General features: G+C 28.2%; 1 protein-coding gene across 2 annotated transcripts; it reads right to left on the bottom strand.

The window, feature by feature from the left end:
- Positions 1-181: 181 nt before the first annotated feature.
- LOC126679543 (protein ANTHESIS POMOTING FACTOR 1) lies at positions 182-3,472 on the bottom strand. 2 transcript variants are annotated; one of them, XM_050374590.2, is made up of 12 exons: positions 3,295-3,472; positions 3,107-3,198; positions 2,903-3,003; positions 2,690-2,790; positions 2,496-2,562; positions 2,292-2,391; positions 2,096-2,209; positions 1,871-2,008; positions 1,656-1,740; positions 793-842; positions 487-706; positions 182-401 (listed from the first exon to the last, which is right to left on the bottom strand). In XM_050374590.2, the coding sequence occupies exons 1-11, from the start codon at positions 3,299-3,301 to the stop codon at positions 563-565; spliced, it is 999 nt and encodes a 332-aa protein (XP_050230547.1). In that variant the 5' UTR covers positions 3,302-3,472; the 3' UTR covers positions 182-401; positions 487-562. The 2 variants fall into 2 exon arrangements, with proteins under 2 accessions (XP_050230547.1, XP_050230548.1); XM_050374591.1 differs by having other exon boundaries at positions 3,107-3,186.
- Between the last annotated feature and the right edge of the window lie 9,644 nt (positions 3,473-13,116).

Genomic DNA, 13,116 nt, shown 5'->3' with positions numbered 1-13,116 from the left:
AAATTTATGGAATGGGTCTAGGTAAGAATTTTCCATAGATACATTAAGCGGAGCTTCAAGGCAACAAGAGACCTGGCAGTTTCAGCAACCAGATACTGCCACTAACAGAATGAACCCTAGAGGTAAAGAAATCATATACTTCCTAGCCAGATGCTCAAAAGTAGCAGCATTGCAAGATTAGTTTGCATTCTGAATGAAATAACCCAATTAAGCACATTTCAATTGCTTTCCTTGTTATTTACAATCATGTTAAGACATGAAGATAGTAGAAACTCGAATGTAAATCTACGCTGTTTGTATGTACATTTTAGTACCTGAACTTCCAGTAACTGGATACAATCTTGAGATTCTGATCCTTGGAGTTATTTGTAACTTCTGCATAAGAGCTTAGCTTCCTTCATCTGTTGAGTGAAAAATGTCACCGAGACGAAGAATAAAAACAAACACTATAGATGCAAAGAATTGAGATAGTAAACCTGGTTTTACCATATCATCATCTAAACAAGACCTCATGAGCCCTTGATGCTCGAAAATTTAGAGGCATCGCATCGCTATTGAAGTTCTATTTCCTTCCAACATAAGCTGCCAATTTAGACAAGTCTGGAATCCAAAAAGATAGCTCGGAAGATCCAGTTGCAAACATAAGATTTCCAGGGGCCCATTTTATCACGTGAGGCTCAGTTTCAAAAGTCATCCAGCTTGCTATCTATGCATCAAAGAACCAACATTTATAATCAGAGGTGGTGGTTAGAGTTAGATGTGCATTAGATACAAGAAAGTGAATTATGGTACCTCTTTCCCACTCCTTACACTCCAAGCATGAACACTACCATCACCTGAACCTGTAAACATATTAGATATTAAGCCATTATTAGCAGTTACAATAGGTAAGAACCTGTAAAATCATATATAATTAGGATTTAACGGATATTAAACTCTGTAGATCACTAACCTTTTCTCAAATTTCAGAAAGGTCACTTAACAAATTTTTCTTACAAAATGGTCACCAAACTATACCTTTTGTTACAAAAATGTTTCTGTTGTTACTAAAAGATCATTAAACTTTTTATAAATTACAATAAGGTCATTGAGTTAAACCTTTTGTTACAAAAAGGTCACTGAACTATGTTCCTTTTTGTAACTTCAACTTGCCACGTAAGCAAAAATATTGCATTTTTGCGTGAAAACAATCCGTTTTTAATGGGTGTACCCTTTTGTAATAAATGGTACAATTAAGTGACCATTTTGTAAGAAAAGTTTGTTTAGTGACCTTTCTGTAATTTGAGCAAAGTTTGGTGACCTACACAGTTTAATATCCGGATTTAACAGCATAGCAGAAGTTATTATATAATGGTCCCATCATTTTTTTATCTTAAGCCAACGATTTATCATGTCTAAACAAAGCCAACGAATTTAATGGCAATAGCCTCATAGAAGGACATTTCACCCTAAGCAACAAAATATCAAGCAGCAACTAACAAATTGTACCAACTAAATATCAATCTTTTAGCTACAAGCCTATTAGAAGTTATTTCAATATAATGTATCGTTACTTCAGCACAAGTGTTTTATAAAACAATCAACATAAAAGGAAAAAAATCAGCTAGAGATTAATGTTCTTAGAAAAGAAACAAAGCTAATATCTGATGCAATACCTGACACAACAAACATCCCCTCAGGACTGAAAGATGCTTCTAATGTAGAGTTGGTAGAAACTGGCTTCACATTGTATGTGGACAACTAATACAGCAGCAAAAACAAACCACGTCAAAGGACTACTCACACAAATAACCAAAATCTTCATTAACATAAATTAGGAAAAAAAGAAAGGGATGATTTTTGTGAAAGCATTTAAGTCCTGGAAACTCACGTGTGTGCCACGAAATGAATCAAGTACATGAATATTCCCATCCATAGTTGTAAGGAGCATAAGTCTCCCATCATTGCTAAACTTTACAACATGTGCATCAGATACATCTCCCCCAACAGAAAAAATTTCGAAAGGACCCTAAATAGTTAAGAAATGTTCAAAAGTTAAAATTAAATGTTCAAATACAATGCTAACCATATTTACTTCCTCATGCTTAAGTCTAACCTTTTCATACTTGCGAGAATCAAACATTCTTATGTATCCTCCAAAGGCAATAGTAAATACCAGCCCCTGATCATCATAAGCTGTAGCAGGCCTTCCTTGTACATGTAAAAGACCCTGGAACACACAACACATTGGAATTTAAACGAAGATGATACGTACTACCTTTCTAAGGTAAACCATAATTCAAGATATCTACCTGACACTTTTCAGCTCGCTGATCCCAAAGTAGAACAGTCCGATCAAGAGAGCCAGAGATAAAGCATTCTTTGCGAGGGCATAGGCTTAATGAGACAACCCTTCAAACATTTCGAGATAATGTTACTTGTATGACACAGATAAACCCAACATAAGCAATCACATCAAAGCTGAAAACAAATGTCACTCCACCAGCCATACATACCTGTCATGATGACCTTTAAAATACCGCAAGTACTTGTTATCATTTAAGGAGAGAAGCCGCAGAGATTCTGAACCAATGAATAAGATAAAAAAATTAAAACCTCCATGTGATTACGGTGCTGAATTAACTACTCTTAGCAAAAGACATAAATCATATAATAGCAAACTTAATGAATTTCATTATAATAAACATACCATCCCATCCATTTTTTGAGGAGTATATAACAGTCGTAGGATGAGAAGTAAAGCGAACCAGATCGACCCCATACTTCTTACTATTGATCGTCTTTAAACATCTGAAATGCAAGCAAGATACCTCAATATTCCAGTTCTAACATGAACTCGACGCAGTTATTAAACAAATTGAAAATAGACTTTAAACAAACAAACTAAAATGCAGGGACTTACGTAGCGCTGGAAACATCGTAGAGACGGATGGATTCATCATCACTAGCAGTCACTAAATAACTTGAAGTCTTGTGAAAATCCATTGAACTGATTCTACCATTCTAAATACACAAAAATAACTTAAAATCAAACAAAAAGAACTTACAAAATTAGTTAGATAAGCAAATTAGGGTTCAGAGAAAAAAAATTGTAACATGTATTTACATAATCTCTAAAAACCATGCCAATTTCCATGCTCTGCAGAATCTCTTCGGTGAGCTCTAGTGACACTTTATCTTCTCTTTCTGGTTGAATTCCTTTCAATCAAAATAATTAATCAAAATCCAAAAACTAACAATAATAACAACAAATAAAAGTATAAAATTTTGAAGACAAATTTTAATTATACATACCAACCATCTTGTGAAAGTTTCAATTGCCGGTGATACGATAACTGGAGGCAAAAAAATTGGAGAATTCTGACTGTTAATACAGACCCGAACGCCGTTGATGGTGGCCGGAGATAGATTGACGCTGGTGTACTGGTAACTAGTTTTGGGTTTTGACGAAGTGGGCTTTAGCGCTATGAAAGACATTTAAACGGATAAAGTGCAAACAAGTCCTCAAATGTATTTTTGGTACCTTAAAATTTAGGGTTAATTCCAATAAAATACCAAACTGTTTGCCGGTTTTGTCAGTCATCCATTTTAAAATATTTGAAACTTTTACTTCCATTCGTGAATCAAATAAAAAATTTGTCATTTGTGAATGAGTCAAACTAGCCGATTTTGATTGATTTCGCTAAAATGATTTTCAAATATCTTATATCATTAAAAATTGGTTAGTTTACCCGTTCACAAATGAAAAAAAAAAATCAATTTGCTTTACACATGACTAGAAAAGATTTCAAATATTTTAAAATGAACTAAGTTAGCCGATTTTGAAAAGTTAAGTTATAACTGATAAAACTTTCAAACATTTCATATTTCATTGCAATTAACCCTAAAATTTACTAGTTTCTGTAAAGAGTAAGAAGTCATTCAGATTCTTAAACTTACAAAATAAAGTCGTAGGCATAAGATATAAAAAATACCTTTCAAATTATTGAAAAAGAACAAATAAATTATTTTCTTTTATTTTGCTGAGCCACCTAGGCCTTTCGTATTTTTAAATGGTGCAAATAAATTCCCACGCTTGAATAAAACTCACAAGAATATCCGTTAAGTGTCCGCAAAATAAACTAAAACATAAAATAAATAAAAATGCTAATATTAAAGGTGTTTTTAATATAAAATCAAAAATTTATCCTTATTTGATCGTTTGTGTCAAATTGAACAGAATATATTTTCGTTGAAAATCTTACAAATAAAAATTTGTCTATTTTAATTATTAAAGTAAATGATCAAACACCTCCTTCAACTTGGCACAAAATATTTAAAAAGCCATTTTCAGTTAAAATAGACAAAAAAATCTGAACTTTGTATTTTAACTTTAAGATTGTTTTTTTATCCTTTTGTTCATGTTGGAATACATTATTTTAATATTACATTTTAAAAAAAGATCAGTTGGTCTCTCAACTTAGACTGCATATCAAAAACATATATACTCACCAATTTTTAACGAACATCAAAATGCAAAAAAGTACCTATTGAATAAATGAACAATTTGAACCAGGAAAATGTTTTCTCTATGCCCGTATTACTATGTATTACTCCTTATTTAAACGTTCTTCTCTTTCTCATAAATCTTTTACGATCTATAGTTCATTTTGTTTTGATGTGGTATTTTTGAGTTTAACTATGGATTGCATGTAATGAATCCTGGATAATTTAATACTTGTTGTATTTGTTCAGTCTTCGAATTTAAGTTTTTGATGATTGAAGATTTTTTTTAATAATAAATTGAAAAATGAACTAACCGCTCTATTGTTCCGATAAGAACCTATGATTAGTTTTTCGGGAAATTTCCAAACGAACAATTTCAACGAAATCTATTAAAAGTTCTGGTTGTAAATGACATGTGAGTTTGTCTCGCTTATTGTCCCGAAGTTTTTTTCTCTCATCTCTAGTGTTGCCTCGTTTATTTTAGTAGATCAAGTGTTAGCGTTATTTTATTTTTCAATTTTTTTTATAGCATTTGAGTTATTAGGATGTACTTCAATATTATTTAGACCTAATGATCCAAAAATGCCATACGTTTAGCAAAAGTTCTCGTTATGTCCAAACATTTAAATCGTCTCAATAATGTTCAAAAACGTTTTATAACGTTTCAGAAATGTCTGACCCCTGAAATTATTGATCTCTTGCTTAGGTAGCGTGTCGGTGTGTGTCACGTCATAATATATTTTTGGATATTATCGAGACAAATTTAAACGTTTTGACATTATGAGACTTTTTCTAAACGTTTGACCTAGCTTTTAAGGTTTAGTTCTTATCGATGTGGCGCGCACCGACACACCACCTGAGCGAGACATCAACACAAACACGCTTCATTTGGAGGTAAGACATATATGAAATGTTATAATACGTTTTTTGACATTATCGAGATGATTTAAACGTTTGAATACAATGGAGACTTTCGCTAAACGTTTGACCTTTTTGAGTTATTAGACCTACTTATTTAATACAATTTACCTTTTTCTTTGGGGGGAAATACAAAAAATTGATTTTTATTTTGTATCCTTCAATGAAAAAAAAAATTAGTTTTATTTATTGTTTATGTTACCGTTTGTTATGCAATCATTAGAATAATGTATTTTTTAACAAATTTATTGTTGAAATTAGTTACAACTTTTAGTTTTAATATATATTTTTCCGAAAAATTACAAATTGATGAAAGTAAAGTTACATACAAGGATATAATTATCTAAAATTTAAAAATATGGAATCCAATAGAATAACAATTAATTATAGTACTGGGGTCAAGTATGTGTATTAGTTCATCATATGTTCTTGGACAAAATACATGACAAAGATGGGAATCACAATTGAAGAAGCAAGCAATTAAGATAATACAAACTTTATCAAATTTAAAATCGGAAAAGGAGAAAGATGGGAATCACAATTGAACCATATATATAATCTAAAATTCTTTGTAAATCATACATCTTTACATGTTATAATACTATATACTAGATCTCTCACACCACTAAACTAGTTGTTACAACATCTTTATCAACATATAAATGAAAAAAACTTCTAAACATAACTAAAATTAAAAAAATAACCTCAAATAACTGGAACTGCCATGATCATCTGAGTGTCCGAATCAATGACACTACTAGCGGTGGAATCCCGGCTATCTTCGTGATCCTCCTCCTCCGTCACAACGGATGTTTTCTTGATAAACTCGATGCAATCAGCGACAGCTTCGCTATTATGAGGATCATGAGCTGATGGGCAGTAATTATATGATTTTTTAAGAGGTGATCTACCACTACAATTGTTACTATTATTGTTATGTGATAGAGCGGATAGCATCATCAAGCGAAACACCGCCTCACGGAAGCGCTCGAGGAGAGTCATCGGAGACAAGCGGTGGTTGTTCTTCATTGTGAAGATGGTGTTATTGCTTGGTCTAAGCCTGGGAATGCAGAGATGGCTTTTCATTCTTTTAGGGCTTTCTTTCTCCATTATGTGCTTTTATGTTTTAGTTAGTTAACCAAAATACATGTGAAAGTATCTTTATATATGAGAATCTATATCTATATATTATATATACAGGACAACATTTTATAATAAATAAATTAGTGGATGATATGTATTGGCTGGCTATATCATGCCATGTGGCTACTAAGCCTACTATAGCTGATTAGCTTTGTGTTGTGGGTAATAAAATTATTTTAATTTAAGGTAATTGATTTTTGGATTTATAAATTATATTTTAATTTATTTTATTTTAATTATTAGATCTTAATTTTGTTTAATACTTACATAGTAGTTTGATTTTGCCCCGTAAAAATAATTTTTTACTTATATTTTATAGAAATGTATCATATATAAATAATTTTATTTTAACTAAATTTTTTTAAATTAAAGTATGCATATATGATAAATTTTTAATAAAAAAACTGATAATTTTGGCTGCCACATATTTTTTGCCAATTTGCTTGTTAAAATAAAATTAATATTTATTTAACTCAAAAAATTGGTTTAATAATTAAAATAAAATAATTATAATCTAGTCACAAAAAAATAATTTGAATACTCCCAGATTAATTACCCTTATAATTTATGTTCAGAGCATCAACAGGAATTTTTTTTGTAATTCATGATTTTCTCATAGAAAGACAAAAAATAAACATTCCTCTTATTAATTATTTTTATTTTTCGATCCATCCAAATTTGTACATATTAGTATCCAAAACAAATTTGCTGTTTTTGAGAGAATGGAACAACGTTACGAATTTATTCTGTTATTTTTTTTGTTCTATTTATTTGCTGGAACTGGAACTGCTGGTTTAGTCAAAGTAGAGACACCATATGAAGAAAATTTAGAGGTTTAATTTAGTATCTAATCACAACGCACTTATGTCAAGTCTTCAACTATTAATTTAATTAGAAAAGACAAATTTATGTGCTATCTTCTTTTCTGGTTTAAATTATATGCATGAGCTATTAGGCATTTCATGTGTAATAATCAAATATAGTAATCTCAATTAAGTGTAAGTCCATGGTTACTGAATTATTTTTTGAAATAATAAATTATAAATGTAAATCATATGAAAACTATTTTTTGAAAAAAAGAATAAATATTTTTTGTATGATTTTATACCCTCAAATTTAAACTAATTAACACTAACATAATATACATAGTAAAAGAAATGATTAATTCTATAAAAAAAACACGACCTTTACACGAAATTTCATTTTAATCAAACCTTTAAAAGTTGACATTTAAAGGCACAACCTTTTATTTTATTTCAAATCTATCACCAAAATAAAATTCGGTGTATGTTTTCTAACGAAAAATTACTAATCCTACATACTCTAGCCGAAAAATAATAATATTTGGTATTGATTTATAATTTGGGTCTTAAATTAATGGTTTAATGAAGATTTTAGTCAAAAAAATACACTAAAATGATAGATTTGAAAAAAAAGGTTATAGTTTTATATGACAGCTTTAAAAGGTCGTGATTAAAATGAAATTTCGTGTAAATGTCATAATTTTTTATGGTATTAACCCTAAAAGAAATGAGGCTATTTATCCAAAAAACAGATGAGGTTATTTATCCAAAAAAACAAATGAGGCTAAAGGAGAGAAAAAAAATTCACTCACAATACTTAAAACTTTTTTCTTTCTTCCGAAACGGTATATAAACTTTAATACGTAATTATAATATATAAAAAAGTATAATTTTTATATTAATAAAGTATTGTTCTTAATAAATTTTTATTTCTATTAAACTAAATTTACAAGCAGTAATTTAAATGTTTATCTAACACGTAGAACTATTATTTTCCTTTAAATGATAAAAAAAAAAAAAAATCTCCCCTCTAAATTTCTTCTCCTTTTATCTTATGTTTTTATTTTCAACATTTATATGCTTAATAAGATAATAAAATAAATTTATCAGATAAATATTTATAATAACTTGCTATTTATTTTTTATGGAAATAAAATTATTTTTTTATATTAAAACTACGAATGAAATTTGGCTTATGTGAATGAATTTTTATTTTTCTTCTAACGGAGATGAAAGATGGAAGCAACATTTTTGTCTTGAGTGATAGGGCTCACATGGTTACATGTGCATGCCCACATCTTTTTTGTTTAACGCTATCAATTATTCTTCACCACATCTTTATTTAATTCAGCCGACTAACCGTCCAGTTACAACAAATAAACAAAATCAAAACTTTTTCAATAATAATAATATTCTATTAATTAAAAAATAAAAGTATATAATTAAACTTAAGTTATATTCAAAAACTACAAAAGGGATTTTGCATGAGTTTAGATACAACTTATTTTCTCAATATGCTCAATCCAATTATACATATACACTACAATAAACCAACGAACTGTAGCTCAAATAGTATAAGCGCTAGGCAGCAAATGTCAAGGTCGTGGGTTTAAATCCTTCCACAAGCACTCTCCCTTCCCCAATTATCAAAAAAAAATAAACTAATAATTTACTAATGTTCCACAAACATAATTTAAATATTAATTGAATTTCAATAGAATTTATTTTCAGAAGCTAACTTTTTTTAAAAAAAAAAATACCCCTTCAGAAACAAGTTGATAACTCATTGGTGTGAAACAAACATAATTTTAATAATGAATTTTTTTTAATTAAATAATAAAAATTTATTTTTACAGTCACATATTGAAAAAATTCTTTAAATGCATACCGCTCTATTCAATAATCATTTTAAATTATAAATTAAATATTTGGTTTTTGAATGAGTATAACTGAGAGAACATCAAAAATAAAAAAATTATTAATAACAATTTAAAATCCGCTCCCCAATATATCCATGTATGAACTAGCAAAATTTAAGAAGAAAACATTAAAACAATACACAAACCAAAATATAAAATTTATAAAAAAAAATACAAACTCAGAAAAATATATAATAATCTGAATTATTTATTGAATTGAAACTGCTTTAATATTAAATTAACAAAAGAAATTAGTCTTCGCCGATCAGTGGAAGACAGAGGCGATATTGTTTTTCAAACTTCTTGTTTTTATTTATTTAGAATGATAAGGGAAGTAATTTAAAAATTAATTTAGCATTGGTTTAATTGCCTATATAATGTCCCAGCAATGAGACAAACAATTATTTGATTGCATTAGTATTTGAATTTGAAAGTCATCTCAATCATTAACGTTTTAATTTGTGATATTAGGATAAAAATTAGTGTGCAATAAAATCTTAAAAATAATCAAATAGCACTTTTCAATCATTAAATAGACAATTATTTGGTACACCATTTCTCATATTTATAAATTTAAATAGTAATTAGGTTCGTCATAAATAATTAATACTCATATATGCAGCCGTTTAAAATTTGAGGTTAGAGTTTTGCCTTCCACAAAAAATCTACTTAACTCGAGTGAAAATTAATTTGAATATAGAAGGTTTAAAGGTGTCGTCTTATAGTTGATACTCGTTCAGAACACCTCATGCAACCTGTATAGAAAAAAATTGATTCTCACATGTTAATACAACTATTACATTTAAATTTGGAATACTTATATTTTGAATTAATTTATTATAACTAAAAAATAAATAAATCTCTTCTCATAAATATAATTAAAAACTAATTTAATTTAATATATATATTATAGACTGAATCTAATTTGATAGCTTTTAATATTAAAATATCCATAGTGTTATTTCCATGTTAAATTTAACATAAAAAAATTGTAAAATGCTCTATTTAGCGTAACATTTTAAATTTATCTTTAATATAAAATGTTAAAAAGTGTTATTATTATTTCTTCTTCTTTTATGAATAAGTGCTATTATTACTTAGGATAATAATCTATTAAACTTTTTTCAATCATATATTTTTATATCTTTTAATTTATTTTTTAATGAACTTTTTAAAATAAATTATTAAGAGAATCGATAGACTATAAAATAAATAAATTATTTTCATGATAGTGTGTGGTTTATTATTACAAAAAATTAATAAATTGAGGCCATAAACATAAGAAAAGAGAGCATAAAATTTAAAATAAAAAATGCAAAAAGACAACGATAATAATAAAAAAAATTATAATCATTTTTTGATTGGATTTTGAAATTTAGTATATGATATAGTCGATGATAAATTTAATATATGATATAACATGTGCTAAATATTGTTTTTTTTATATATAATTGAGCAGGAAAAGTATTTATGAAAGGAAACGAGCCCACAAATTAGCAGACTATTTTCTAACGCTTATATCATTTGAGATATAATTTATTGGTATAATATATGCTAAATTTAGCACCAAATATAGTACTATATTAGAGTCATATTTTTAAGACTTAATGCTAAACGGTGGCATTAACGTACTATTTTAATATTGTACTACGGATGCTCTTACTTATCAATATTAGATGTTAAAAAGCCAACAGCTCTGAAGTTCTAAACTGAGACTTCAAAATTACATTTGGAAGGCATATTTATTTGAGTTTTTTTGTCTGTCTTCACATCGTAATTTTAATATTTCCCAATAAAAAAAAAGACGTGGAAAAGTTGAAATGCAAGATCTGGAAGCGGGGACTGGTGGAAGTTGAGTATGGTCAGAGGATGGTATTGAATCCTTCGGCCATGCTTTTGGGATTCGATTTTAGTGTCGGTTTGTTAGTTATTTAAAATTTGTGGGGAAATACGATCGAAGAAGTTTCTTCTAAGGGCTTTAATCATAGAAAAATATATTTTAGTATTTCCTTTTTTTTTTAATTTGTAGTCTAAATTTTTAAAATTATATATTTAAATATATTTTTTATTTTTCAGTTTTAATTTTAGATATTTGAATGAAACGGAGAAAAAAAATTAAATTTGTTTTTTATGTTTGAATTTTTTTTATGATAAAAAAAGTAAATTAAGACAATATTAAGAGCATGTTCAAAAAAAAAATCTGCCTAATCTAACTGTTGACTGCCTCATGTTTTCATGGCTTCTAATGAATGTGATTTGTTGTACACATACACCATACTGGATTACTCCGTGAGCAATATATACATACGTAAAAAAATTCCATAGTTCTCAGATGGCTTAATACATCATTTGACCCCTAAACTATACACTTTTATTCTCTGAGACTCTTAAACTAATTTGATATTCTATTGGACCTTTTAACTTTATTTTTTGTTCTATTTAACCCGTCAATTGTAATTTTTTTGCCGATCTGACCTTTTTCATCCAACGTGGCAAAAACGCGTGTTTTCAAACGCGTTGAAGCGCGTGAAGGATAATTAAAATGCATAACTTGTTCTATTGAACCCCCGAACTACACTATTTTGTTCTATTTGACCCCTGAACTTATTTTATTTTCCTATTGCACCTTCAAACTTTTAATTTTTACCCATTAACCTTCTCAAAAATACAATTATTTAACTTTTATCCATTTAATCTTCTAGAAAAATAAAAAAATATTGAAATTTAGTCAAATAATTACATAATATAACTTCTTGTACATGTAAATATTTGTTTACATTTCAATAATGATAAAAGAAGTTTTGTCTGTTTAACGATATTATAAAATATATAAATTTATTATACTGTGATAATATTAAAAAAAAGACTGATTTTTTTAAAAAAAATTTATAATTTTTAGTGTATTTCACGAATTTCCAATTATAAAATTTTAATACACCAGCTTTTAATTTTTTACAATTTCAAACTTTTCAAATCAATTCTGAATTTTTAAAATTTGTGTTAAAATTGGAAAACACGCTAAATTTCATGACTTTTAAAGCCTTAAATGATTTTTTCAAATAATATGTAAAGTACATCATTTTTTATTTTAAATTAAAAAAATATTTAGACTTAATATATTTTTTGACCTCTAACCTTACCTTTTTATTTCCTATGACCTCTAAACTATTTTAGTGTTCCATTGGACCTCTAAACTACTTTTTTTATTCTATTTAACCCCATGTCAGCAAAGTCATGTCAGCAATTTTATCCACGTCATCGCGCGTGGTGTGCACATTCCGAATGAGGGGTTAAATAGAACAAAAAAAAGAGTTAAGAGGTCCAAAAGAATACGAAATTAGTTTAGAGGTCGCAGAGAATAAAGTGGTATAGTTTAGGGGTCAAATGATGTATTAAGCCGTTCTCAGATCTTAGAATTTCTCAGTCCCTTCAAATGAGAAAAGTATAAAGTGGATTTCACTCATAAAAAGAGATTGGTTCTAATAACCCCTTCCATGCTCACGCTCATAGGACGCAAGAATTCCAAAATATATCTAATATGAAAGTAACTCTATACAATAATATACAATGAAATAAGTTACTATGATCTACATGATGTACTCCGAAATTGGAAAGGAATTCCGGATCATTAAGATCTATGGAATATGAATAGAATCGATTCCGATTTCAGATTTGATCTACTTTGTAATCATGAATTATCAACGAATTCCTAAAAGTTTCGTTATATTATCGCTATAGAAAAGGTTCAGATAGGGATCACCTATACAGGCCAACAACTTCACACCAAATGGAGTAAATATTCAATCTCAAGATGCAATCAATCAAATTCAAGCTGATTGAATATCTAC

Source organism: Mercurialis annua, linkage group LG4 (assembly GCF_937616625.2).
Source record: "Mercurialis annua linkage group LG4, ddMerAnnu1.2, whole genome shotgun sequence".
In the NCBI taxonomy this organism is placed as follows: Eukaryota; Viridiplantae; Streptophyta; class Magnoliopsida; order Malpighiales; family Euphorbiaceae; genus Mercurialis; species Mercurialis annua.
Note: the sequence above shows the minus strand (reverse complement) of the source record. Positions and strands in the feature narration are given on the sequence as shown.